The 24,802-nt window shown below is 53.5% G+C and overlaps 1 protein-coding gene across 4 annotated transcripts in view; it reads left to right on the forward strand.

The window, feature by feature from the left end:
* Positions 1–24,802, forward strand: part of ARHGEF4 (Rho guanine nucleotide exchange factor 4) — a 251,456-nt gene that overhangs the window by 224,593 nt on the left and 2,061 nt on the right. For 2 of the 4 annotated variants that reach the window (XM_037850267.1, XM_037850268.1), the window contains 8 exons: positions 9,575–9,754; positions 11,045–11,248; positions 11,316–11,495; positions 13,017–13,249; positions 13,379–13,508; positions 22,875–23,006; positions 23,612–23,855; positions 24,386–24,463. In XM_037850267.1, the coding sequence (XP_037706195.1) occupies positions 9,575–9,754; positions 11,045–11,248; positions 11,316–11,495; positions 13,017–13,249; positions 13,379–13,508; positions 22,875–23,006; positions 23,612–23,855; positions 24,386–24,463 (1,381 nt within the window). Of the gene's footprint in view, positions 1–3,311; positions 3,505–4,096; positions 4,276–9,574; positions 9,755–11,044; positions 11,249–11,315; positions 11,496–13,016; positions 13,250–13,378; positions 13,509–22,874; positions 23,007–23,611; positions 23,856–24,385; positions 24,464–24,802 lie in introns of those variants that run through there. The other 2 variants (XM_037850269.1, XM_037850270.1) reach the window with 2 other exon arrangements.

Genomic DNA, 24,802 nt, shown 5'->3' on the forward strand with positions numbered 1-24,802 from the left:
CTTTAACCTTCCCTCCTGCTTTTTCTCCCTCTTAATCCTATGGGCTCACCTTCTTTTTCATCTGGAGTAGAGGGGGTTGTTGAATGTAATGTGGGTTAACCACATGTTAACCCACTGACCACACGTCCATAACAAGCGCCGTGTGCTTCTCCTGGTGGTGAGATATTGGTGTGTTTCTGCGTCATTAAAACTGGAACCTGACAAGCCAGAACCCACAGCCCCAGAGGAGTTTTCCTCAGAAGGGATCAATGTATGAGCAGTTAGTCTTGACTCTATGAGAAAATGGGCCGATGGGCTTCTCAGAAGGCTGCAAACCGTGTGGGGCCCCTCATTATCCACCGACAGAAGAATGGAGTCAGGGGTGGACAATAATGACTTAAAATGGCCATTACATAATGCTCTGTTCAGAATCCCTGACGCACAGAGAACAGGCCTCCAAGCCAGTTTGTTTTTCCAACAAATAAAACCGTTCTCTTCAAGTGCACCTTGTATGCCACTTTGGGTGGAAGGTTTTCTAAAATCACGTTGTCTTAAGCAAAATCTGCAGATCATGGCTCTGCTTTTTCCTGAAGGCTCAGGTTGCCATGCTCAGCCGTGGCTCTCAGCCTCACTGGGAGGTAGCACGGTGGGTGTCATGGGGGCAGGCGCTGGGCGTCTAGCCCTGGGTGGGCGTTCCATCCTGCCTCCAACTGGCTCTGGAGCCCTTTACATTACAGGGAAATGAGATAACCAGGAGGTTGCATGAGGAATGGAGTGGAGAATGAACAGCATCTGGCTCTGGTGGCTTCTCAGTCAACCCAACATCAGCAGAAAGCTTGTAAGGGCTGCAAAGATGTGCGGGGTTATTTGGTTGGCCATAGATGCTGTGTTTTCAGGGTGCTCTCATAATCTTTTGATGGCAAAATTATGGTCTGTCACATCTTGCTGCTGGTGATGAGCTGTCTTTGGGGTCCTCAGTCTTTGAGAACTTATTCATTCAAAGCTGCTTCGATTAGGAAAAACAATAGCCAGAGTTGCTGTAAAAGAACAGATAATGCTCTAGCAGAGGAGCACCTTTGTCAGGTAAATGAAATTAATCCAGTCTATGAATTTTAGAACACTTATTTCATCTGGCTAAAGAATTATTTCCCTGATTTGGTTCAAAGGTGTATATTCAAGTTTACTGAATAAAGAGGTGTTGCTGTTGTCCCTTAAGTTTACAGTACTTTCCGTCTTAGTTTGCCGGAGCTATGATGACAAATATCACAGACTGGCTGGTTTAAACAACAGGAATTTGTTGGCACAGTCTTGGAGGTTAGAACTCCAACATCAAGGTATTGCAGGCCGTGCTTTCTCTGAAGTCTGCACATTCTGGTGGTGGCTCTGTCTCGGCTTCTGTTAGTTGATCCCCCAACTAAAGGGCAGGCACACATGAGTAGATACCGTACAATTTGCCATCTAAACTGGGGCTGTTAAGCATAAATTGGAGCTCTATTAAGAGTCAGACCAGGGCAGCAGGTGGGAGCCGGGCCATCCCCACACCTGGGGTCCGGGGCAGCCTTGGGAGCAAGGACAGTCTCCCTGCCCTGCCCCAGCTGCTATGTGTGTCCTCCAGTATCCTGCAGGACCCAGGCGAGCTCTGGGCCACCACTCCGGGGATGCCTTCTGGCCTCTCACTTCAGTTGCCTCTGTCTCCCCAAGCTCTGGACCTCAACCTGGCTCTTTCAGCCCTCCCAGCACCAGGCAGGCCAATACCTGCTATGAGCAGGTATGTGCCCCAGACACCCTTATACCTGCCCTCATCAGCTGGCACAACAGCTGGACTTAGGTGGATAGGAGCTGGCGCAGTCCCCAGTGGCACTACTGCCCTTCTGGTCCTTCTGGTGGACACTGGAGAGGCTTTCCTTTTCCCTCTGCTCAAGGGCATCAATTGCACTCACCTGCTCCAGACACCTCTGTCTCTCCTCCATTTCTTTGGAGTCCTGCCACATCAAGACTTGTGGACTCCCAGCCCCCATCCTCACTGCAGCCACCCATCAACCCTCCCCTCCCTGGCTTGGACCCATCCAACCCAAACCCCTCCTCAAGACCTGAAGCTTTTATGTTTTTGCTTTTGGTCATGGCACAGTCAAGAAAGATTCACCAGACAGGAACGCAGATCTGCAGGACATGGGGGCCGGGGCCCTCTGTGGGGCAGGAAACTTCTCAGCCCTTGGTCCAGGCCCAGGTTGGAGACCCAGTGCTCAGTGCTCCCTAGGTGGAGACCTGGTTGTGGAACTGGACAGTGAGCCCAGAGCTAAAGCACACCCACATGGGGTGAGCACAGTGGCCAGGCAGAATGCCATTGGCCCTGTGTGGTGCAGCAGGCACCCCAAGACGTGCCCGGCAGCCCTCTGCACCAGCCTTCCATGGTAGCTGGTAGCTCAGGAATCATGGAGGTAACCGTGGGCACATGACCAAGTGGAGGGTGCTAAACCACCCCCCATGAGAGGTCATCTCAGACCATGACCAGATGAGGGATGGGGTTTGGGGGTATCAGGGACCCTTCAGATGCCTTCTGATCCCCCACAATCTCCTCAGAGCTTGGGGAAGCAAATCCTGTGCCCAGGATTTTTTCTGAAGAACCAGGAGGGTGAGCCTGGGTGGAGACTGCAGACCCAAGGAAGGCAGTTAGCCTCTCGGGGCACATGCCAGATCTTCCTCTGCCATTTACAGAGGTGCCTACATGTGCACACATGTCCATGTGCACACACGCACACACAGGTGCCCACACAGTGCCGCACACATGCATGCCCACACACGAATGCACACACACACAGGTACCCACATACAGACAATACTGCCTATACACACACAAGTGCACACAGGTATCCACACGTGGATACACACACGGTACCGACACACCAAACTCCTCTCTGCACGTGCATGCACCAGACATCCACAGCTGTGTGCATATACCCACACACACCCCTGGCATCCATCACGTTTGGAGGTCCTCAGCAGGATGACCACGCCTGCAGGCACGTGGAAACCTTGTGGGCACATGTCCCGGAACCTGTGCCTACACCACCTCTGCGTACATTCCCTGGGTGTCGCCCCATCCCCGCAGGGCTCTTCCCCCTGAGGTGGAACTCTGAGCGGGAGGAAGTCCCATCCCTCAGGAGCCTTGCGCCCTAATGACAGTCTCCTGGCGCTCCCACCTGCGACATTCTCCTCTATGAAAGCGGCACGACGATGGTGACAGAGCGGAGTGAGGCGCACGCACGTGGGCTCTGACACCCATGGGGTGTGGCTACAGGCTCTCGAGCCCCCACGCATATGTGACACAATCTTTTATTTTAAAAGCAAACGAAGAAGCCGCCTGCTTCTCCCAAAGGAACAAAGCGCTGGGTGCTGGGCAGGCCAGTGCCGAGTGGTTCCTGGGGGCCCTCGGCTGCACCACGAAGTCTTCAAGGCAGTTCCGGAGCCTGGCTCGACCCCCAGGCATTCGCGCGTGACTTTACGGCAGAACAAATTACCTGACCCGTGAGAGCAGTATTTACTTATCCCTCCAGGGGGGATACCCGGCTCAGCATGTGCGTGGGCGCGAAGTGTCTGTCTGTCTGTCTGTCTGTGAAGCCCCCACGGCACCGTGAGCCTCGCCGTGGCCTCGGCGGACCGAGCCGGCGCGTACGTTTAGCTTCCACCGCACCCTCCAACGGTGAAGCCAAGCGTGGGCAGGTGGCCGCGCTCCCTCCGTGCCCCTCCACCTCCCGCCACCGCCACCAACCCCCGCCCCTCGTAGCCTTGCCGGCTCGGTTGCTAGGGCTCCGTGTCTTGGCAACGGCGATAGATCGCCAGCTGCTGCCTGCAGGAGCGCCCAGCCCCGCTTCCCCGCGGCCCCGGCCCCCGACCTCTCCAGAGCCCCCGGCCGACCCCCGCCCGACCCCCGCCGCCCCGCAGCCTAGCGCCCGGCGTCCCCGCCCCGCAGACCCGCGCCCGGCGCGCAGGCCCGGCGGATTGCAGAGGCGGCTCCTCCCCCGGGCGGCTCCGGCAGCGGCCGACCCTGCCGTTTCTGTCCGGCTCCCGGCGCGGCCCCCACCCACGGGCGCTCCGGGCCATGGCGCAGGGGCACCCTGTCCGCCGCGGCGGCCCGCGCGGCACCGCGCTGCATGCCCTGCTGCGCTGCAACCTGACGCCCGGGGCGCAGCGCGTGGTGGTCTCCGCCATCCTGGCCCTGCTCATCTGCATCAACGTCGTGCTCATTTTCCTGCTGGTCTTCCGCTGACCGACCGAGGCGGCGGAGGACGGGCCGGGGTGAGTGCGGGTCCGCTCGCGAGCCAGCTGTCCCCATCCGCCGCCGCTGCCGCCTGGCTTCCCTGCCCAGAGTGGGGCTGCCCCGGGCCGGATGGCCCCCAGCCTCAGCGCGGGACCAGAGGTGAAGGGAGGGCGGGGACGGACCCTCTCAGCGCCCATCCCCACCTGCACAGGTGCAGGGTCTCGGTGTGTGGGGGTGCCGCGAGGGTGCATGTGCTGGGCGGGTGACGGGGCAGAGGGTCATGACGGCCCCTGAGCAAGGGGATTCCTTCTGCACCCTGACGCGCGGGACTGACATGGCGTGGCTGTGGGAGTGAGCACGCACATCTGGCGGCTGCTCTGTGGATGAGGGGCGCGGGTAAGGATGTCTGCGTGTGCTTAGAGACCTTGGCGAAGGTGCCTGGGCTCTTCTGGGCGATCACCCCGCAGGCTCCCGTCAGCGCCCCCACCGCGCACACAGGTCAGCCCTCTGGACCCCGGCTGTGGGGGGCGGCCCGCAGGAGCCAGGCGCCGTCTGCGCCCCCAACCCGGCAGGCATGGGGGCGCCACCATCCTGCCTGTGTGTGATAGAGAGAAGGACCGGGATACCAAAGCCGGGGTGGTCGCCACGTGGCTGATTCCCAGCCAGGGCCTGGCCGGCTGTGGAGCGCATCATTGTCAGGCCCCCATGAGGCTCCCCAGGTGTGTCGGAGCCTCCGGGGCCCAGGAGGGGATCCTTGGGAGCAGCTGAAGGGCTAACGCTACCTCTGCCTGTGTTCCTCTTGTGCTAGCCGGGCCCCCTTGGGAAAACCCCTTCTTACCTCCACATGAACATCCCTGTGCCCCAGAGGTGGGACATTATCATGGTGTGATTCCCTACGTGTGGGGCCCACTTGACCAAGTCTTGGCTCCAGGGGCGACTGAAGACAGCCCTGCGCCAGAAAGAGCCTGGCCCAGGAACCTGCCTGGACATGGCTTGGGCTGCCCTGGACCCTGTGGAGGCTGAGGGTGTCTGATGTCTTGTGAAGTTGGGAATCCAGACTCTTGGACTCACAGAAGCCAAGTGTGTGCCTGTGACAATGCACTGGGCCCCAGTCTGCAATGCCCAGGCTGGGGTCCCCGGGCAGCAGCAGGGCTGGGGGATGGCATGGTCAGACCTCAGGCTGGGGTCCACCTGGCACAGAACTTTCCTTTGTGATGTACAGGTGTGGTATGGTTCTGAAGCATGCCTGTGAGGCCCTGGCTGCGGATGGGGTCTGTAGCCCTGGGGGATGGAGGGGAGTGTGCTTGTGCTGTGGAAGTCCAGTGGAGGACAAATGCGTGGGAGGGGGAGCAGGGAGCACAGCAGGTTCAAATGGTCCCAGGCTAGGGATCCAGAACGCATAAACCAGGGATGATCCTTGGAGGCTGGGCCTGTCTTCTCCGGCTGCCTCTCACTGTGCCCCATCAAAGCCAGAGAGCTGGAGCAGCTACCCTAAGAGAGAGGAGGTGGCCCCCATAGGGTGGGGCGTAGGGGGAGCTGTGCCAGGCCCGGCCACCTGCTCCTTTCCACACCTCAGCACTGCCCTGGGCAGGCAGCAGCAGAAGGTCAGAGACCTGACAGCCAGGGTCAGAGCCGGGGTCCGGGGCCATGGACTGTGTCCTTCCCCCATGGCCCTTTTAGTTTTTGTGATGTGTTGGTCAGTTAAAGAAAAGGAAATTATATACATCAGCTAGCTTGGTTTGCACACAGAGCTGGGCAGCTCTTCAGAGTGTCCCCAAAACCCACACAGGGAATGCAGGCACAGTTAAATGGCTTCCTGAACCCCAAGAATGGAGTTTTCCATCCACAGGAAGGATACTGAGTCGTCAGAGGCATGCTTTCAGGACAGCCCCTCCCTGGACTCCAGGAGCTTCATTCATTTGGGGTTATCCTGGCGCTCACCAGCCCAGAACCTGGGCAGACTCAGCTCCACAAGCAATGAACAGGCCAGGCCGGCCATACTTTGTTCCTGGGGGGCTCCCAAGGGGGCAGGAGGATGAGGAGCACCTGGGCCCAGAGGACAGGCTGCCTCACCCAGCAGGGGCTGTAGGAGAAGCCCCTGCTCATGTCTTGGCATGCCCCCATCATGAGTAAGTGCGTTATGCATTTCCCACATGCACACGTGTGCATACACAGATGCATGTGTAGAAACACACGCAAACGTGCAATTCTGGCGGCTTAGAGGGCATGGTGAGATTTGTCTGTGTTCTCTTTAGTACTCCTTTGCCTGCACCCCCTGGCTTCCACCCTGCCTGGCTCCCTGTAGCCCCCCACTGACACCTCCCAGCTCTGCACCCCATTACTGCCCGTCCCAGACCCACCATCCAGAGGTAGAACCTTCTGCTACCTCCTGACACATTAGACTCCTCCCTTGCCTTTGCCTTTTGGCCTTGCTCTCTGAATTGCCCAGTGTCCCCCAGCATGTCTGAGCTCCTGTGCTTGGGGGTGTCATGAGGCAGGACTTACCTCCTCTACCTGTCCCCCCACAGGCCACTTCTTGGGCTAGGGTGAGAGTGCTGTCTCTTACTGTGCTGTTCTGTGCACTGGTCCAAGCAACAGAGTGTTGTTCAGTCCTCACAAACCCCACAGTGTGTGCTCTGATTATCCCTGATTGCAGAAGAGGAAACTGAGGGACAGAGAGGCACACAGTCACTTGCCCAGGTTGTAGAGTGAGCCATGGGACCCGCCTAGCGGCCGGGGCTGTGCCAGCTCCTCCTGGGGAGATGTCTCTGTCCCCGGCCAGCGCCCTCCAACCGTGCTGGCCCTTAGGCACCAAAGCCACGTGGGTGGAGAGGCTGCCACGGAGGAGGGGCGGAAGGCCTGGGTTAGTCTGCTTGCGCTGGAGGTGGACACCCTCTGTAAACAGAAAGTGTCTCATACTTTCATTCCAGCACAGCCACCTGTGCTCTGGGCCAGCCCCTTAGCCCCTGAAGGCATTTGGTCCCCCTCCCAGGTGCTATGCCCCACCCCGTCCTGCTGTCCTCCTCCTTTGAGGATGCCCAGAGAGAACCCCAATGCCTGCTTTGGGCGTCCAGCTAAGACGCTGCCCCAGGGTGCCTCTGCCCTGCTGGTCCAGGCCGCCTGAGCCCGTTGGAGGCGCTGTCCCATTGGGTGGATCCCCAGGTTCCCTCCAACACAGCTCCACCACACATGTGGGGGCACCGACTGCTGGCCATGTGGGCGAGAAGGGAGAAGTCCACCCTGACAAAGCAAATTCCCTGGGGGCACTGTGGTGAGGCTGCAGCTGAAGGTGTCTGAGTATGAGGAAGGATGTGTCATTTCTGCCTGAGAGACCAGGAAGGGCTCGGTGGGGCAAAGTGGGGCGCGAGCTGGTGTGGAAAAATAAGTAGGTGTTTGTTTGACTTCAGGATTTAGGGATTTTCTTTTCTCTGGATGAGCCAAGAACTCAGGATTCTCAGTGCAGGCAGCGAGCCACACCGAAACCAGAGAGCACTTAGGGAGGCTACTTTCCCAGCTTGCAAACCCCAGATGAATGGTTCTCAGCATCGTTAGGACTGGTTGGCGTACATCCCATTTGGGGTCAACACGATTGCTCTGACACCCGGCAGAGCAGACACTGTGACTTGCTGGGGCACCAAGGAGGGTCAAGGTCAGGGGACCTGCTCAAGGTCACATATCTACTGAGTGTCTCCTGTGCTGGGCCCGGGGTGAGGATGTGGGGCAGCAAAGGTGACCAGGGCCAGCCCCTTGCCCAAGGGCTCCCAGGGTGGCTGGGCAGGAAGCGGAGAGAGAGCTTGCCCGTACCCATGCCCAGAGTCCAGGTCTCTCAGAAAAGCCCTTGGCTTTTGCTCACTGCTCGGGACCTCCTCTCGGGAGTTGCGCCTCTCTCCGAGAGCTGGGGGAGGATTCATGAGGGGCTTCTGCTAGGGACACATTGAGGGGAGCCTGGGGAGAGAGGAAAACATGCGTGACCCATTACTGTTAGGCAGGGGCCACCTGAGGAGGGAAGGTGGGTGCTGGGCTGTGCAGGACAACCTGAGCCCCCCTATACCCCACCAACCAGCCTGGCGTCGGCACATCTCCTCATGCTGTCCTGGCACATGTGTGTGTAGCTGGTGTAAACCGAGTGTGATGGCCACCACCTTACAATCTGGTACATCCTTCTACTTGAGAGGTTAAAATGTAACACCAGGGAGCCGCAGAGAATCACGGAGTGTGTGCTGGCATGGGCATGTCGGGCAGAGAGAGCTCAGAACTCCCATTTCTCCAGAATTGACACTGCAATGCTTAAGCACGTTTATATGTCTATAGAGTCAAGGGTTGGGGAGCTCCAATTCTTGTGAGGGAGCTGCAGTGGGGAGGAGAGAGGGGCATGGGACCTGCCCCCCGCCACCCGGGGCCCTGAGTCATCATCAGTCCATTCGGTGAACACAGTGGACCGAGTTGCTGGTGCCTCCAGGGAGCACGTGGGCTCCCTGTCTCTGGAGCAGGCAAGCACCCCCAGGGGTTTTGGCTGGATAGGCTGTTTCAGCCAGGGCCCACTCAGACAGAAACCACCCGCATGATTGGAACGGAGAGCCAAGGACAAAAGGAGGCACCTGAGGCATCACGGAGGGAGCAGCTGGGAGTGTTCTCCAAGCACTGGGAATAAAGGGGAGGGGTGGGGATCATTACCACCTAGAATCCCGTGGGCTGGGGACCTGGGACTCTGAGGAGGAGGCGCTGCTCCTCCAGTGCTGGTGTCTGGGAGGTGCACAGAGGGGAGTCATAAGGCCAGTGGTAAGTGCCCAAGTCCTACACACTGGGTTCCGCTGCTGCAGTGGGAGGGGGCTGCCATACCTGGGTGACCTTGTGGGAACTGCAGGTCCTTGAGAAGCAGGAGGAGGCAGCGAGCCCCATGGCCCTGCTCAGCCCTGCAGGCTCCCTGGGGTGCGCCGCAGAGGGGCATAACAGGAAGCAGCTGACGCGGCAGAAATGGGGTTTGCAGAGCCCCAGCTGTAGCGTCACTGAGCAGAGCCTGGACGGGCGGGTTTGGAGCTTTTTACTGGCACTGGGTGGGGGGAAGGTCTGCAGTGAGCAGGAGAGCAGGCAGGGGATCACCGAGGCATCACCCCGAGACTCTGTGGCTCGCCAAGACTGTAGTGGCCATGTTCTGTCAGGTGCTGTGACTCAGCCCGTCTCCAGTCTGGAGCTCCATGGCTCCATCTACTCCTTGAAAAGTGAACCAGGCCCCCTGCCCAGGGCTGCCCACAGGCAACTCAGCCCAGTTCTGCAGCCCCTGTGGGAATGCCCTGGCAGCCCTGCCGACTCACTGCCCATCCATGGCTCTCTCCACAGCTGATCGGTGATGGCAGCGTGGTCTGGGCTGAGGCACTCTGGGACCATGTCACCATGGACGACCAAGAACTGGGGTTCAAAGCCGGGGATGTCATCGAAGTGATGGATGCCACCAACCGAGAGTGGTGGTGGGGCCGCGTGGCCGACGGCGAGGGCTGGTTCCCAGCCAGCTTTGTGCGGGTATGGCTCTGCTTGAAGTTCTCCCAGGCCCCTGGTTCATGGCTGGCCTGAGACTTTCCCAGGCCCCCGGGTGTGGGGCTTGGCCTGAGACTCTCGCAGGCTCCCTAGGTGCAGCACTGGCTGAGGCTCTCTGAGACCCCCTGGGTGCAGTGCTGGCCTGAGGGTATCCAAGAACCCCTGGGTGCAAGGCTGGCTTGAGGCTGAGAATCCCTGCGTACACGTCTGGCTTGAGGCTCTCCGAGTCACCTGGGTGCAGGGCAGGCCTGAGGCTCTCCAGTCCCCTGGGTGGGGACTCGGCTAATGAAGAGCCACGTGGGTGAAGGTTTGAGGAGCTGGGCATAGAGCCCCCACATGGGCTGTGCACAGGTGCTGGGGGGTGGTAGGGTGTCAACAAGCCAACCCGGGAGTAGGACCAGAGTGCCTCCCCACTCCATCTCCCCCTTGGCGGGCCCCCAAGACCAGAAAGAAGTGAGGTCAGAAAGAACTCATGGGAGGCACAGGCTGCCCCTCCAAGGGGAATCAGCACCACCACAAATGACTCATTTCACTAAGCATTTGCCAAGCCTGTAGATGATCTCATTAATTCTCATGGTCACTCTGGAACACATTAGGAAACTGAGGCACAGACAATTAAGGACAGCCCAAAAGATCACAGCTCAGGGGCCCCAGTCCACCTCAGCTGGCCTCTGATCTCACAGGAGGGAACCAGCTGCCGTCTCCACCAAGACCCTGTGAGGGCAGCGGGGATGGGGAGAGACCTCAGCCCTGGGGGACTCAGGGGCCAGCTGGGGAAAGGGAGCAAACCCCACTTCTCCTGCAGCCAAGGACCCCTTGTCCCAGATCCCTCAAAAAACCATGCACTGGTTCCCCAAGTCTTTCCCAGCCAAAGACCTGAGGGGCACAGGCAGGCGTAGGCTTAAGATGGAGCACCTGCGGGGCATGACCTGAGTGGAAAGGGAAGTTGGGGAGCACAGGCCCTTCTACGGAGGCCCTGGGTGGTCTGGGATAGCACCAACAATGGCAGTCTTCAGAGGCCTGGCCTCGCCACACCCCACATGCATGAGCCTCAGGGGGCTTCCCAGTGCACTCTCCCTCTTCCAGGGAACCCCTGCCCGACCCTCCAGCTAATCGGACCCGCGAGTGCTGCGGGTTCTCTGGGCCCTCTGGGTTCCCGTTTCCCTGTCTACACGGCGCGAGGTTTGGGACGCTGTCCCTCCGGGGGTGCCGGGTGCGGGGCGCTGCTGACCCGCGGGGGACGCGAGTTGCCGACCCCGCGCGTCTCGCCTGCAGCTGCGGGTGAACCAGGACGAGCCAGGAGACGACGAGGCCCCGCGGGCCGGGGACTACGGGGGCGTGGGCGGCCTGGGCGAGGACGGCGGCCCCGGGCGCCCCGGCGCAGCGCCCAGCAGCAAGGATCAAATGCGCACCAACGTCATCAACGAGATCCTGAGCACCGAGCGCGACTACATCAAGCATCTGCGCGACATCTGCGAGGTGAGGCGCGCGCGGGGGCGCGGGGAGAGGGGCCCGGGGAGCACCCTGACCGTGCCTGACTCCCCAGGGCTACATCAGGCAGTGCCGCAAGCGCGCCGACATGTTCAGCGAGGAGCAGCTGCGCACCATCTTCGGGAACATCGAGGATATCTACCGCTGCCAGAAAGCCTTCGTGAAGGCCCTGGAGCAGAAGTTCAACAGGGACTACCCGCACCTCAGCGAGCTGGGCGCCTGCTTCCTGGAGCACGTGAGCGCGCCCTCCCTGCTCCCCCCAGGCTCTCCTCCCAGCTTCTCCCCCAGGCCCTCCCAGCCTCTCCAGGGCCCTCCCATCCCTCTTGGGCACACCCGCAGCCCTACCCAGGCCCTCCCAACTCCCCTCCCTCCTCCCAGGTCCTCCCCCTCCTTCAGGACCACACCCCTGCCTGCTCCTCCATATATTCCCTGGCATGATGTGTGGATTCCAATCTCTCCCAGGCTTGTTTTCTGCCCTCCTCTGCCTAAACTTTCCTGGCCTCCTCTCAGAAGTCTGCCCTGCGGCCTAAAGCCCAGGCAACCTGCTGTCTTCCAGGAAGCTTTCAAATGTTCTGGGGGACCCGACTTCTCTGGACAACTGCCCTCACCCCCAATATCAGTTTTAGGAGTCTGCCTCTGAGGGGGTAAACCACATCAGGAAGGCCCCCTGGAGCAGGCAAGACAGCCCGCTTTGGTTTTGGCCAGAGGAGGGCAGAGGTCTTTATGGGCTGAGCCACCAGGTGAATTCTGGCATGCCTCGCACAACAAGCAAACAGGCACTTCTTGGACGTGCAGTGCTTGCTTCCACTCTGAAGGCTGGTTGGTTCACTGGCTAGGCCCACGCTGGCTCCTAACCCTGCCTGGTAGGGATGACCCTCTTGCTTTACTCCCTCCTGTGGCAGTACATGGGGTTGGGGGGTGGGGGGTGGGGTGGGCGCTAAGCCAGCCCAGCCAGTCCAGAGGGGGCCTGTTGGAAGACGCTGGCACACCCTATCTGAGAACCAAGAAGGGAGGCTGGAGAACTGAGGAAGGAAAGGGCTGTGCCCGGGTACCAGGGGAGTGGTACACAGGCTAGCGTTTTCCAGGTAGGGCAGGTCCAGAAGCGGGCACTTCATCAGCAAGACCTGACAGCGAGGCTGTGATTCTCACTCAGTTCACACCTAAATTTAGCCACAGGGCCCAGAGTCCTAGCTGGCTTCCCGGTGTCACTGGTGGCAGACCCAGCCCCTCGCTCCTTCCCTTTAGAGGGAGGTGAACAGAGGAGACAGTGAGCAGGGTGCACATGCAGTTGTCTTGTCAGATAAAGGGATGGTGACTGTCCTGCCAGACATGAAGCCGGCACTTGGTGAGGAAGAGAGAGGACATTGGGGAGAAAACTAAAACATCTCAGCAGTTGGGCGTCCATTGGATCTCTCAGTATCCATCTCTCTCTAGTGCTCTCTTTCCCAGCTCCACCCTCTCTCAGTGCCCCTTCTTTAGCTTCCTTGATTTCATCCAAAAAGGCCTAACATATCAGAGTCAAAATACTGGCCAAAGCCCTGGTGAAACGCAGAGGATGCTGGCCGGGCCCGGTATGCTGCCGTCCCACTCAGCGTTCCAGGGTCCTTCGAGTGCGTGAGCAGGGATTCAGCGTAGCTGGTGCCTGGTGAAGTGGGTAGACAGAGGGACAGCCCCCCAGCTTCTGAAGGAAATGTGGAGGCCCCGGGACCAGGAGACAGCCACCTGACCCCGCTGTGCTCCCCCTCCCTGCCCCCAGCAAGCGGACTTCCAGATCTACTCCGAGTACTGCAACAACCACCCCAGTGCCTGCGTGGAGCTGTCACGGCTCGCCAAACTCAGCAAGTACGTGTACTTCTTCGAGGCCTGCCGGCTGCTGCAGAGGATGATTGACATTTCCCTGGACGGCTTCCTGCTGACCCCAGTACAGAAAATCTGCAAGTACCCCCTGCAGCTGGCCGAGCTGCTCAAGTACACCCACCCCCAGCACAGGTAGGAGTGCGTTGGGGGTGGGAGGCCGGGAGGACTGTGAGCCGCCCTGGGCAGTGTGGGGACCACCCCAGGGGTACGGCCAGTAAGTCTTGGCTGGGGCTTCCTTTGATGGCTTTTGCTCTACCTTAGGGATTTCAAGGACGTCGAAGCTGCCTTACACGCCATGAAGAACGTGGCCCAGCTAATCAACGAACGGAAGCGGAGGCTAGAGAACATCGACAAAATCGCTCAGTGGCAGAGCTCCATAGAGGACTGGGAGGTGAGGCTGGAGGGCCCTGGACGTGCAGCAGGGCTACCCCACACTCTGAGGAAGCACCTGCCCCTGGAAGGTGTGGGAGGGAGCTGAGCAGGGTGGGGGCCCTCTGGGCCTCCTGGAAACCAGCACACAGGAGCAGCAGTGTGCCGGAAGTACAGGAGGGCCTGACCTGCCCCTGCTCAGATGGCCTCCTCGGGGTGGCTTCTGGATGGCTTGTCAGGGGGTTGCAAGGCCTGTTGGGGAACTGTGGAGGCTTGTTAGCGCCTGTGGAGAAGGGGCTGTGGGGCCTGCGGGCACCAGAACACCGAGGGGACTCCCCAGTGAAAAGTGCAATGGTGAGGGGCTGTACACAATGACACCTCTCCATGCACGGCCAGCCCCGAGGGCAGCCCCACAGAGAAGCAAGCTTCTCAGATGTGTCCTTCCTTAGGGTACAAGCTGGACCCCTAATTAACTATGGGGGATCCCAGAGGGCAGGTTTCGGCCCTGGCACAAGCCTTCTGGGCTCTGCTTTGCCAGCGGGCATTTCCCCTCTTACCTTCCAGTCCTGCCTTCCAAAACCTGGACTTGCTGTCAGCTGGCATCGGCGGGGCCTCTGTCCCCCACCCCAGCCAACTGTCCCCCCCAGGCTGGGCCCCACCGCAGGGTCCCAACACCACCACACCCTTCCCATCCCAGAGAGAAAGATCACCTGGAAACTAACCACCGGGAGACACAGAATCAGCCACAGAACTTAGTAAGTCTCAGCCCAGGTTCCAGGCCTGCCCGAGACATGATGAATTATGGTCCCAGGGCCAGGCCCGGCCAGGGCTGAGCAGTGGTTTCTGATTTAAGTTTCCCTGATAATTGATCCCGAGGCCTAGCCCGGGACATGAACCTCCACCAAACACCCAGCAGGATGGCTTCCACCAGCTCCTGGCTGTGGTTTGCATTTTCAAGGAAGAACGTGAAGGGGGCAGTGCTTAGAACCCTAAAAATCAGTCTCTAGGAGACTTCCAGCCAGGCCTGATTATTCTCTAGGCAGTCCTGTCCAATAAAATTACAACACAATTGTATACCTTCTAGTTGTTATCTGGAAAAAGAAAAAAGGAAACGTGTACTTGACTCAATATTTCTGAAGTATATCAACATATATAAAACAAAATATTTCACATTATTTCTTACTAAGTCTTCAAGACCTGTTGTGCTGTTTTTTTTTGTTTGTTTGTTTGTTTTTTGTTTGTTTTTTTTATCATCATTTTATTGAGATATATTCACATACCACGCAGTCATACAAAACAAATCGTACTTTCGATTGTTTACAGTACCATTACATAGTTGTACATTCATCACCTAAATCAATCCCTGACACCTTCATTAGCACACACACAAAAATAACAAGAATAATAATTAGAGTGAAAAAGAGCAATTGAAGTAAAAAAGAACACTGGGTACCTTTGTCTGTTTGTTTCCTTCCCCTACTTTTCTACACATCCATCCATAAACTAGACAAAGTGGAGTTTGGTCCTTATGGCATTCCCAATCCCACTGTCACCCCTCATAAGCTACATTTTTATACAACTGTCTTCGAGATTCATGGGTTCTGGGTTGTAGTTTAATAGTTTCAGGTATCCACCACCAGCTACCCCAATTCTTTAGAACCTAAAAAAGGTTGTCTAAAGTGTGCGTAAGAGTGCCCACCAGAGTGATCTCTCGGCTGGTTTTGGAATCTCTCTGCCACTGAAGCTTATTTCATTTCCTTTCACATCCCCCTTTTGGTCAAGAAGATGTTCTCCATCCCACGATGCCGGGTCTACATTCCTCCCCGGGAGTCATATTCCACGTTGCCAGGGAGATTCACTTCCCTGGGTGTCTGATCCCACGTAGGGGGGAGGGCAGTGATTTCACCTTTCAAGTTGGCTTAGCCGGAGAGAGAGGGCCACATCTGAGCAACAAAGAGGCATTCAGGAGGAGACTCTTAGGCACAAATACAGGGAGGCCTAGCCTCTCCTTTGCAGCAACCGTCTTCCCAAGGGTAAAACTTATGGTAGAGGGCTCAACCCATCAAACCACCAGTCCCCTATGTCTGTGGTCATGTTAGCAACCATGGAGGTGGGGTAGGCGAATACCCCTGCATTCTCCACAGGCTCCTCAAGGGGGCACTACATCTTTTTTTTTTTTTTTTTTCCTTGTTTGTCTTTTTTCTTTTTTCTTTTTTTTTTTTAACTTTCCCTTCTTTTTTAAATCAACTGTATGAAAAAAAAAGTTAAAAAGAAAACAAACATACAATAAAAGAACATTTCAAAGAGACCATAACAAGGGAGTAAGAAAAAGACAACTAACCTAAGATAACTGCTTAACTTCCAACATGTTCCTACTTTACCCCAAGAAAGTTACATAATATAGCAACATTTCAGTGAACTTGTTCCTACTACATCCATCAGAAATTAACAGACCAGTCATTTCTGGGCATCCCCAGAACGTTAAATAGCTTATCTGTTCTTCTTGGATTATTGTTCCCCCTTCCTTAATTGCTCTCTACTGCTAGTTCCCCTACATTCTACATTATAAACCATTTGTTTTACATTTTTCAAAGTTCACATTAGTGGTAGCATATAATATTTCTCTTTTTGTGCCTGGCTTATTTCGCTCAGCATTATGTCTTCAAGGTTCATCCATGTTGTCATATGTTTCACCAGATCGTTCCTTCTTACTGCCGCGTAGTATTCCATCGTGTGTATATACCACATTTTATTTATCCACTCATCTGTTGAAGGACATTTGGGTTGTTTCCATCTCTTGGCAATTGTGAATAATGCTGCTATGAACATTGGCGTGCAGATATCTGTTCGTGTCACTGCTTTCCGATCTTCCGGGTATATACCAAGAAGTGCAATCGCTGGATCGAATGGTAGCTCTATATCTAGTTTTCTAAGAAACTGCCAGACTGACTTCCAGAGTGGCTGAACCATTATACAGTCCCACCAACAATGAATAAGAGTTCCAATTTCTCCACATCCCCTCCAGCATTTGTAGTTTCCTGTTTGTTTAATGGCAGCCATTCTAACCGGTGTTAGATGGTATCTCATTGTGGTCTTAATTTGCATCTCTCTAATAGCTAGTGAAGCTGAACAGTTTTTCATGTGTTTCTTGGCCATTTCTATTTCCTCTTCAGAGAACTGTCTTTTCATATCTTTTGCCCATTTTGTAATTGGGCTGCCTGTACTATTGTCATTGAGTTGTAGGATTTCTTTGTATATGCAAGATATCAGTCTTTTGTCAGATACATGGTTTCCAAAAATTTTTTCCCATTGAGTTGGCTGCCTCTTTACCTTTTTGAGAAATTCCTTTGAGGTGCAGAAACTTCTAAGCTTGAGGAGTTCCCATTTATCTATTTTCTCTTTTGTTGCTTGTGCTTTGGGTGTAAAGTCTAGGAAGTGGCCTCCTAATACAAGGTCTTGAAGATGTTTTCCTACATTATCTTCTAGGAGTTTAATGGTACTTTCTTTTATATTGAGATCTTTGGTCCATTTTGAGTTAATTTTTGTGTAGGGGGTGAGGTAGGGGTCCTCTTTCATTCTTTTGGATATGGATATCTAACTCTCCCAGCCCCATTTGTTGAAAAGACCATTATGGCTCAGTTCGGTGACTTTGGGGGCCTTATCAAAGATCAGTCGGCCATAGATCTGAGGGTCTATCTCCGAATTCTCAATTCGATTCCATTGATCTATATGTCTATCTTTGTGCCAGTACCATGCTGTTTTGGCAACTGTGGCTTTATAATAAGCTTCAAAGTCAGGGAGTGTAAGTCCTCCCACTTCGTTTTTCTTTTTTAGAGTGTCTTTAGCAATTCGAGGCATCTTCCCCTTCCAAATAAATTTGATAACTAGCTTTTCCAAGTCTGCAAAGTAGGTTGTTGGAATTTTGATTGGGATTGCATTGAATCTGTAGATGAGTTTGGGTAGAATTGACATCTTAATGACATTTAGCCTTCCTATCCATGAACATGGAATATTTTTCCATCTTTTAAGGTCCCCTTCTATTTCTTTTAGTAGAGTTATGTAGTTTTCTTTGTATAGGTCTTTTACATCTTTGGTTAAATTTATTCCTAGGTACTTGATTTTTTTAGTTGCTATTGAAAATGGTATCTTTTTCTTGAGTGTCTCTTCAGTTTGTTCATTTCTAGCATATAGAAACATTACTGACTTATGTGCATTAATCTTGTATCCCGCTACTTTGCTAAATTTGTTTATTAGCTCTAGTAGGTGTATCGTTGATTTCTCAGGGTTTTCTAGATATAAGATCATATCATCTGCAAACAATGACAGTTTTACTTCTTCTTTTCCAATTTGGATGCCTTTTATTTCTTTGTCTTGCCGGATTGCCCTGGCTAGCACTTCCAGCACAATGTTCAATAACAGTGGTGACAGCGGGCATCCTTGTCTTGTTCCTGATCTTAGAGGGAAGGCTTTCAGTCTCTCACCATTGAGTACTATGCTGGCTGTGGGTTTTTCATATATGCTCTTTATCATGTTGAGGAAGTTTCCTTCAATTCCTACCTTTTGAAGTGTTTTTATCAAAAAGGGATGTTGGATTTTGTCAAATGCTTTTTCAGCATTTATTGAGATGATCAATTGATTTTTCCCTTTCGAGTTTTTAATGTGTTGTAATACATTGATTGTTTTTCTTATGTTGAACCATCCTTGCATGCCTGGAATAAACCCCACTTGGTCATGGTGTATGATTTTTTTAATGTGTCTTTGGATTCGATTTGCCAGTATTTTGTTGAGGATTTTTGCATCTATATTCATTAGGGAGATTGGCCGGTAGTTTTCCTTTTTTGTAGCATCTTTGCCTGGTTTTGGTATTAGATTGATGTTAGCTTCATAAAATGAGTTAGGTAGTGTTCCATTTTTTTCAATGTTTTGAAAGAGTTTGAGTAAGATTGGTGTCAGTTCTTTCTGGAAAGTTTGGTAGAATTCCCCTGTGAAGCCATCTGGCCCTGGGCATTTATTTGTGGGAAGATTTTTGATGACTGATTGGATCTCTTTGCTTGTGATGGGTTGGTTGAGGTCTTCTATTTCTTCTCTGGTCAGTCTAGGTTGTTCATATGTTTCCAGGAAATTGTCCATTTCTTCTACATTATCCAGTTTGTTGCCATACAGTTGTTCATAATATCCTCTTATAATTTTTTTAATTTCTTCAGGATCTGCAGTTATGTCACCTTTTTCATTCATTATTTTGTTTATATGGGTCTTGTCTCTTTTTGATTTTGTCAGTCTAGCTAGGGGCTTGTCAATCTTGTTGATCTTCTCAAAGAACCAACTTTTGGTGATATTTATCCTCTCTATTATTTTTTTGTTCTCTATATCATTTATTTCTGCTTTAATCCTTGTTATTTCTTTTCTTGTACTTGGTTTAGGATTGGTTTGTTGTTCATTTTCTAGCTTCTTCAGTTGATCCATTAGTTCTTTGATTTTGGCTCTTTCTTCCTTTTTAATATATGCATTTAGTGCTATAAATTTCCCCCTTAGCACTGCTTTTGCTGCATCCCATAGGTTTTGGTATGTTGTGTTCTCATTTTCATTCGTCTCTATATATTTAGCAATTTCTCTTGCTATTTCTTCTTTAACCCACTGATTGTTTAGGAGTGTGTTGTTTAACCTCCAGGTATTTGTGAATTTTCTAAGTCTCTGATGGTTATTGACTTCTAATTGTATTCCATTGTGGTCAGAGAATGTGCTTTGAATAATTTCAATCTTTTTAAATTTATTGAGGCTTGTTTTATGTCCCAGCATATGATCTATTCTGGAGAAAGTTCCGTGAGCACTAGAAAAGTATGTGTATCCTGGTGATTTGGGATGTAATGTCCTGTAGATGTCTGTTAAATCTAATTCATTTATCAGATTGTTTAGGTTTTCAATTTCCTTATTGGTCTTCTGTCTGGTTGATCTATCTATAGGAGAGAGTGATGTGTTGAAGTCTCCCACAATTATTGTGGAAACATCAATTGCTTCCTTTAGTTTTGCCAGTGTTTCTCTCATGTATTTTGTGGCACCTTGATTGGGTGCATAGACATTTACGATTGTTAATTCTTCTTGCTGAATTGCCCCTTTTATTAGTATGTAGTGGCCTTCTTTGTCTCTCAAAACATCCCTGCATTTGAAGTCTATTTTATCTGAGATTAATATTGCTACACCTGCTTTCTTTTGGCTGTAGCTTGCATGAAATATTTTTTTCCATCCTTTCACTTTCAGTTTCTTTGTGTCCCTGTGTCTAAGATGAGTCTCTTGTATGCAACATATTGATGGTTCATTTTTTTTGATCCATTCTGCGAATCTATATCTTTTAATTGGGGAGTTTAATCCATTTACATTCAACGTTAAAACCGTGAAGGCATTTCTTGAATCGGCCATCTTATCCTTTGGATTATGTTTGCCATATTTTTCCCTCTCTCTATTAATATCCTTTATTGTACCCATACCGAATCTCTTTAGTACTGAACCTTTCTCCAAGTCTCTCTGTCCTGTCTTTGTTTCTCTGTCTGTAGGGCTCCCTTTAGTATCTCCAGTAGGGCAGGTCTCTTGTTAGCAAATTTTCTCAGCATTTCTTTGTCTGTGAAAAATTTAAGCTCTCCCTCAAATTTGAAGGAGAGCTTTGCTGGATAAAGTATTCTTGGCTGGAAATTCCTCTCACTCAGAATTTTAAATATATCGTGCCACTGCCTTCTTGCCTCCATGGTAGCTGCTGAGTAGTCACTACTTAGTCTTATGCTGTTTCCTTTGTATGTGGTGAATTGCTTTTCTCTTGCTGCTTTCAGAACTTGCTCCTTCTCTTCTATGTTTGACAGTGTGATCAGTATATGTCTCGGAGTGGGTTTTTTTGGATTTATTCTATTTGGAGTTCGCTGAGCATTTATGATTTGTGTATTTATGTTGTTTAGAAGATTTGGGAAGTTTTCCCCAACAATTTCTTTGAATACTCTTCCTAGACCTTTACCCTTTTCTTCCCCTTCTGGGACACCAATGAGTCTTATATTCGGACGTTTCATATTATCTATCATATCCCTGAGGTCCATTTCGAGTTTTTCAATTTTTTTCCCCATTCTGTCTTTTATGCTTTCATTTTCCATTCTGTCATCTTCCAGGTCACTGATTCGTTGTTCAACTTCCTCTAGTCTTGTACTATGAGTGTCCAGAATCTTTTTAATTTGGTCAACAGTTTCTTTAATTTCCATAAGATCATCCATTTTTTTATTTAGTCTTGCAGTGTCTTCTTTATGCTCTTCTAGGGTCTTCTTGATTTCCTTCATATCCCGTACTATGGTCTCATTGTTCATCTTTAGTTCTTTGAGTAGCTGCTCTAGGTGCTGTGTCTCTTCTGGTCTTTTGATTTGGGTGCTTGGGCTTGGGTTATCCATATCGTCTGGTTTTTTCATATGCTTTATAATTTTCTGTTGTTTTTGGCCTCGTGGCATTTGCTGAACTTGATAGGGTTCTTTTAGGGTTTGTAGACCTATTGAAGTCCTTATCTCTAATTTATCAGATCTACAGCTTCGTGGAGTACACTTTCTCTAACTAACCAGCAGGTGGCGTCCACGAGCCAGCTGTTCTCCACAAGCCAGATCTCCCCTGCTTAGCCTTTTTGGTGAGTGGGGGAGTGAGTCTTGTGGGGCCCAATTGGTGTACCAAGCTTGCGTGTGTAGTTGGTGTTGCCTGCCCTGTATGTGGGGCGTGTTTCTGGGCAGTCGGGGAGGGGGGGTGGCCCTAACAATCAAATCTCCCTGATGATCCTAGAGTTTTAAAGCTGCTGCAATAGTCTAATCCTTCAGTTCAGTCCTGCCACAGTTTGTCTCTGCCACTGACCCACAAGTCCTTGGTATTGGCATATGGTTCCTGAGACTTGCAAGTGGGCCCCTCTTCCAGGCTGTGCACCCCAGGTCCTCTGTTGAGGGATGACTGTGCTATGTCACAGGTGAGTGCCGTCCCCCCAGGGCAGTTCTGGGCTGCTGGGCTGTGTAGGGAGGCTCCCGGTCTGCTCAAATGATGGCTGAATGGGGCTTTGTTAATTCACACTGCTCCACCTTCCCAGCTCTGGGACATTCAGCTGAGGTTGCAGGGAAGGCTAATGTCCACGCCCAGTTTTGTGGTGTGTGCCTGTTATTTGAAGCACTTCCGTCACACTGGGTTGTCTGGGGCAGCTCTGGGCTATGGGGCTGGCGATGGGCAGGAGTGTTTCCTGTCCACCAGGATGGTGGCTGTGAGCGGACACCCCCCTTTTCTTGGGAAGTTGTGTTGTTTAGTGAATTTTCTCAGCCACTGGATTATTGCCTTTTGTCTCAGAGCTCTCTTAGTTCTGCTCTTGACTTGACGTGCCCAAATTGCAATTCTTTGAAGCTTTCTGTATTGAGCTTCTTAGAGTAATTGTTTTAGAAAAAGCAAAAAGGATTTAAAAAAAAAAAAAAAAAAAAAAAAACGGCCCTCCTCAGAGATCTAATGGGTTATTGAAATGCTAATAGACAAAGCAACCAGGGCCATTAAGGAAAGGTGCACAGGGCAGAGAGATCAGCTTTGCTTCGGGATTTGCATATGCGCCTCAAGGCCTGAGCTCCTCCCTTCCCCTTTCTGTGTTCACCAGAACTCCAAAAATCCTCTGCTTTTATTTTGGAGTTTTTCGTGTTGTTTTTTTCTATGCCTGTCTCCTCTCTGCTGGGCTGGCTGCTCTCAGAGTCTCTGGTGTCTGGTCTCAGTCTATCTATGGTTGGAGTTTGAATCAGTAGAATGAGTTTTCGATAAGAGCAGCCACTGCAGTTCTCCCTTCTCCTTCCCGGAGCTGACAGCCCCTCCTCCTCCGGGACTGAGCCTGGCAGGGAGGGGCGCGGGTCCCCTGGCCACAAAAACTTACAGATTTCGCTGAGCTCAGCAGTTCCACGTTTTCATGAGTGTTGTATGAAGTATGCCCAAAGTCAGATTGCTCTGTGGTGTCCAGTCCACGCAGTTCCTGGCTTTTTACCTACTTTCCTGGAGGAGTAACTAAAACTTACAGCTCACCAGTCTGCCATCTTGCCCCGCCTCTTCCGGTATCTGTTGTGCTGTTTTTGCCTATATTGCACCTTGACATGCACTAGCCACGTTGCAAGTACTCGGTAATTCACTGACTGCAAAGATGACCATCTCAGGAGGAATTTAGCCCTTTACTCCCTCCGCTTCAGGAGCTTCCGGAGCTGGTGTGGCCGCTTCTCCCCACCGTGGCTGCTGCTGCAGACCCAGCTGCGGGTGCCGCAAGCAGGGCTGGGAGGGGGCGCCTCCACACCCCATGATGGAGGCAGGAGGCAGAGCCTGGGGCCCGAGGCTGGGTGGGTGCAGCCCTGAACACTCCTCGCTCCCCCAGGGGGAAGACCTCTTGGTCAGGAGCTCGGAACTCATCCACTCCGGGGAGCTGACGCGGGTCACACAGCCACAGGCCAGGAGCCAGCAGAGAATGTTTTTCCTCTTTGACCACCAGCTCATCTACTGTAAGAAGGTACCGGAGTTGCCGTGGGCCCTGGACGGGCCAGCCCTTTACAGAGCAGCAGAGGGAGTGACGGGAGAGCAGGGAGCAGCTGCCGGGAGGCCAGGAGACTGCCAGCCACCTCAGCCCAGCTGGGCCCTTCCCTGAGCAGGCCTTCAGGGCCTGAGGAAGTGTGGTTCCCTGCAGGAAGGACCTAGTAGCCCAGGGACACCCCTTCCCAAGAACCCACGCTGTTGAAAACAATCTCCTTCTTCCTTCCGAGCCTGGCCACTCCTGGCTTCTCAAACCACCTCTCCCTCTCTGCAAATGTCTACTCCCTACCTGCTGTCCCCAGCATCCTCCTCTCTCAACTCACCTGCAAGGCCCCTCCTCAGCAAAGCACTCTCTCCATCCGGGACCCTGGCTGTCTCTGGGCCAGACCCCATGCTCTGTGAACACAGGAACTGACTGCTGGGCCAGGCAGGCAGAGGGTCAGGTGGGAGCTGGGCAGTGGGCGCACACAGTCTCTGCCCAGGCTTGCTTTCGGTGGGGAAGGGGTCATGTGCCAAGGTGGTGGGAGCCACAGGAGGAGGACGGAGCAGGAGAGAGGAGCTGAACAAGTGGGGGGTCTCTGGCAGGATCTTCTCCGGCGGGACGTGCTCTACTACAAGGGCAGGGTGGACCTGGACGGCCTGGAAGTGGTGGACGTGGAGGATGGAAAGGACAGAAGCCGCCATGCCAGCCTGCGCAATGCCTTCCGGCTGCAGGCCGGGGCCTCAGGGGAGAGCCTCCTGCTGTGCGCCAGGAAGCCCGAGCAGAAGCAGCGCTGGCTCAAGGCCTTCGCCAGCGAGAGGGAGCAGGTGCGGCTGGACCAGGAGACAGGTGAGACCCCTCGCAGCCGGCCCCTCAGCCCCAAACGGAGGCTGCTCAGGGCAACCTTGAAACTGGGGCCCACAACTAGCACTGGCAGGAATGACCCGGCTCCATGGGTCTGCAGCTACCTTGTGTATTGGTGTTTTCCAGCACCCCATCCTGTTCACAGGCCTCTGGGTGTCAAGCCAGTAGTGACCAGGTCAGCTCTGCGTCTGGAAAAGGAATGGACACACACGGTGTGGGCTGGGGCATTCAGGGGCCTGCATGGAGCAGAAGGGGGCATTTAGGAGACCTTGGTTCTGTCGGGGGAGGCCAGCCTGAGCAGGACTTGGTGGCCGGGACCCAGATGGAGCCCAGAGAACTCTGGGAGAGCAAAGATGCCCGGAGGACAGTGGGAGGCAAGGAGGGCAGGGTGGGGCTGGGGGCTGGCCACCCCTGGACAGGAGAGAGCGCAGAGGGAAGGGGAGAGGAGGAAGGGCTGCCAGGCCCTTGGCAGGGAGGCCTGTGGGGTCTCATTTATGCCCCACCCCCCACCCCAGGCTTCTCCATCACTGAGCTGCAGAGGAAGCAGGCCATGCTGAATGCCAGCAGGCAGCAAGCCGCAGGGAAGCCCAAAGGTAAGGGGCCAGTGATCCCCACCTCCCACCTGCTCAAGCCCCACACCCACCTGCCCCAGTCCTGCTCAGACTCCTTTCTCTAAGCCCCAGAGCAAAGCCAGCAAGCCCCTGGGCCTCAGAGACACCCACTGACCTTTGCAGGTGTTTGCTTCTAAAGCTTGGTGCCAAGGGGCCACTAGTGATGAAGCCGAGTCCTGCTCTCCACCCCAGATGCCCCTGACAGGCATGGCCCACAGCACCACACCCACCCTCCCACACCCCAGGAGGAGCCAAAGTCCCATTCCCCATGGGGTACGGAGGCACCCTTACGGTCCTTGCAGGGGGCACGTGCATGGGGGC

This window comes from Choloepus didactylus, chromosome 9 (genome assembly GCF_015220235.1).
Source record: "Choloepus didactylus isolate mChoDid1 chromosome 9, mChoDid1.pri, whole genome shotgun sequence".
Classification (NCBI taxonomy): Eukaryota; Metazoa; Chordata; class Mammalia; order Pilosa; family Megalonychidae; genus Choloepus; species Choloepus didactylus.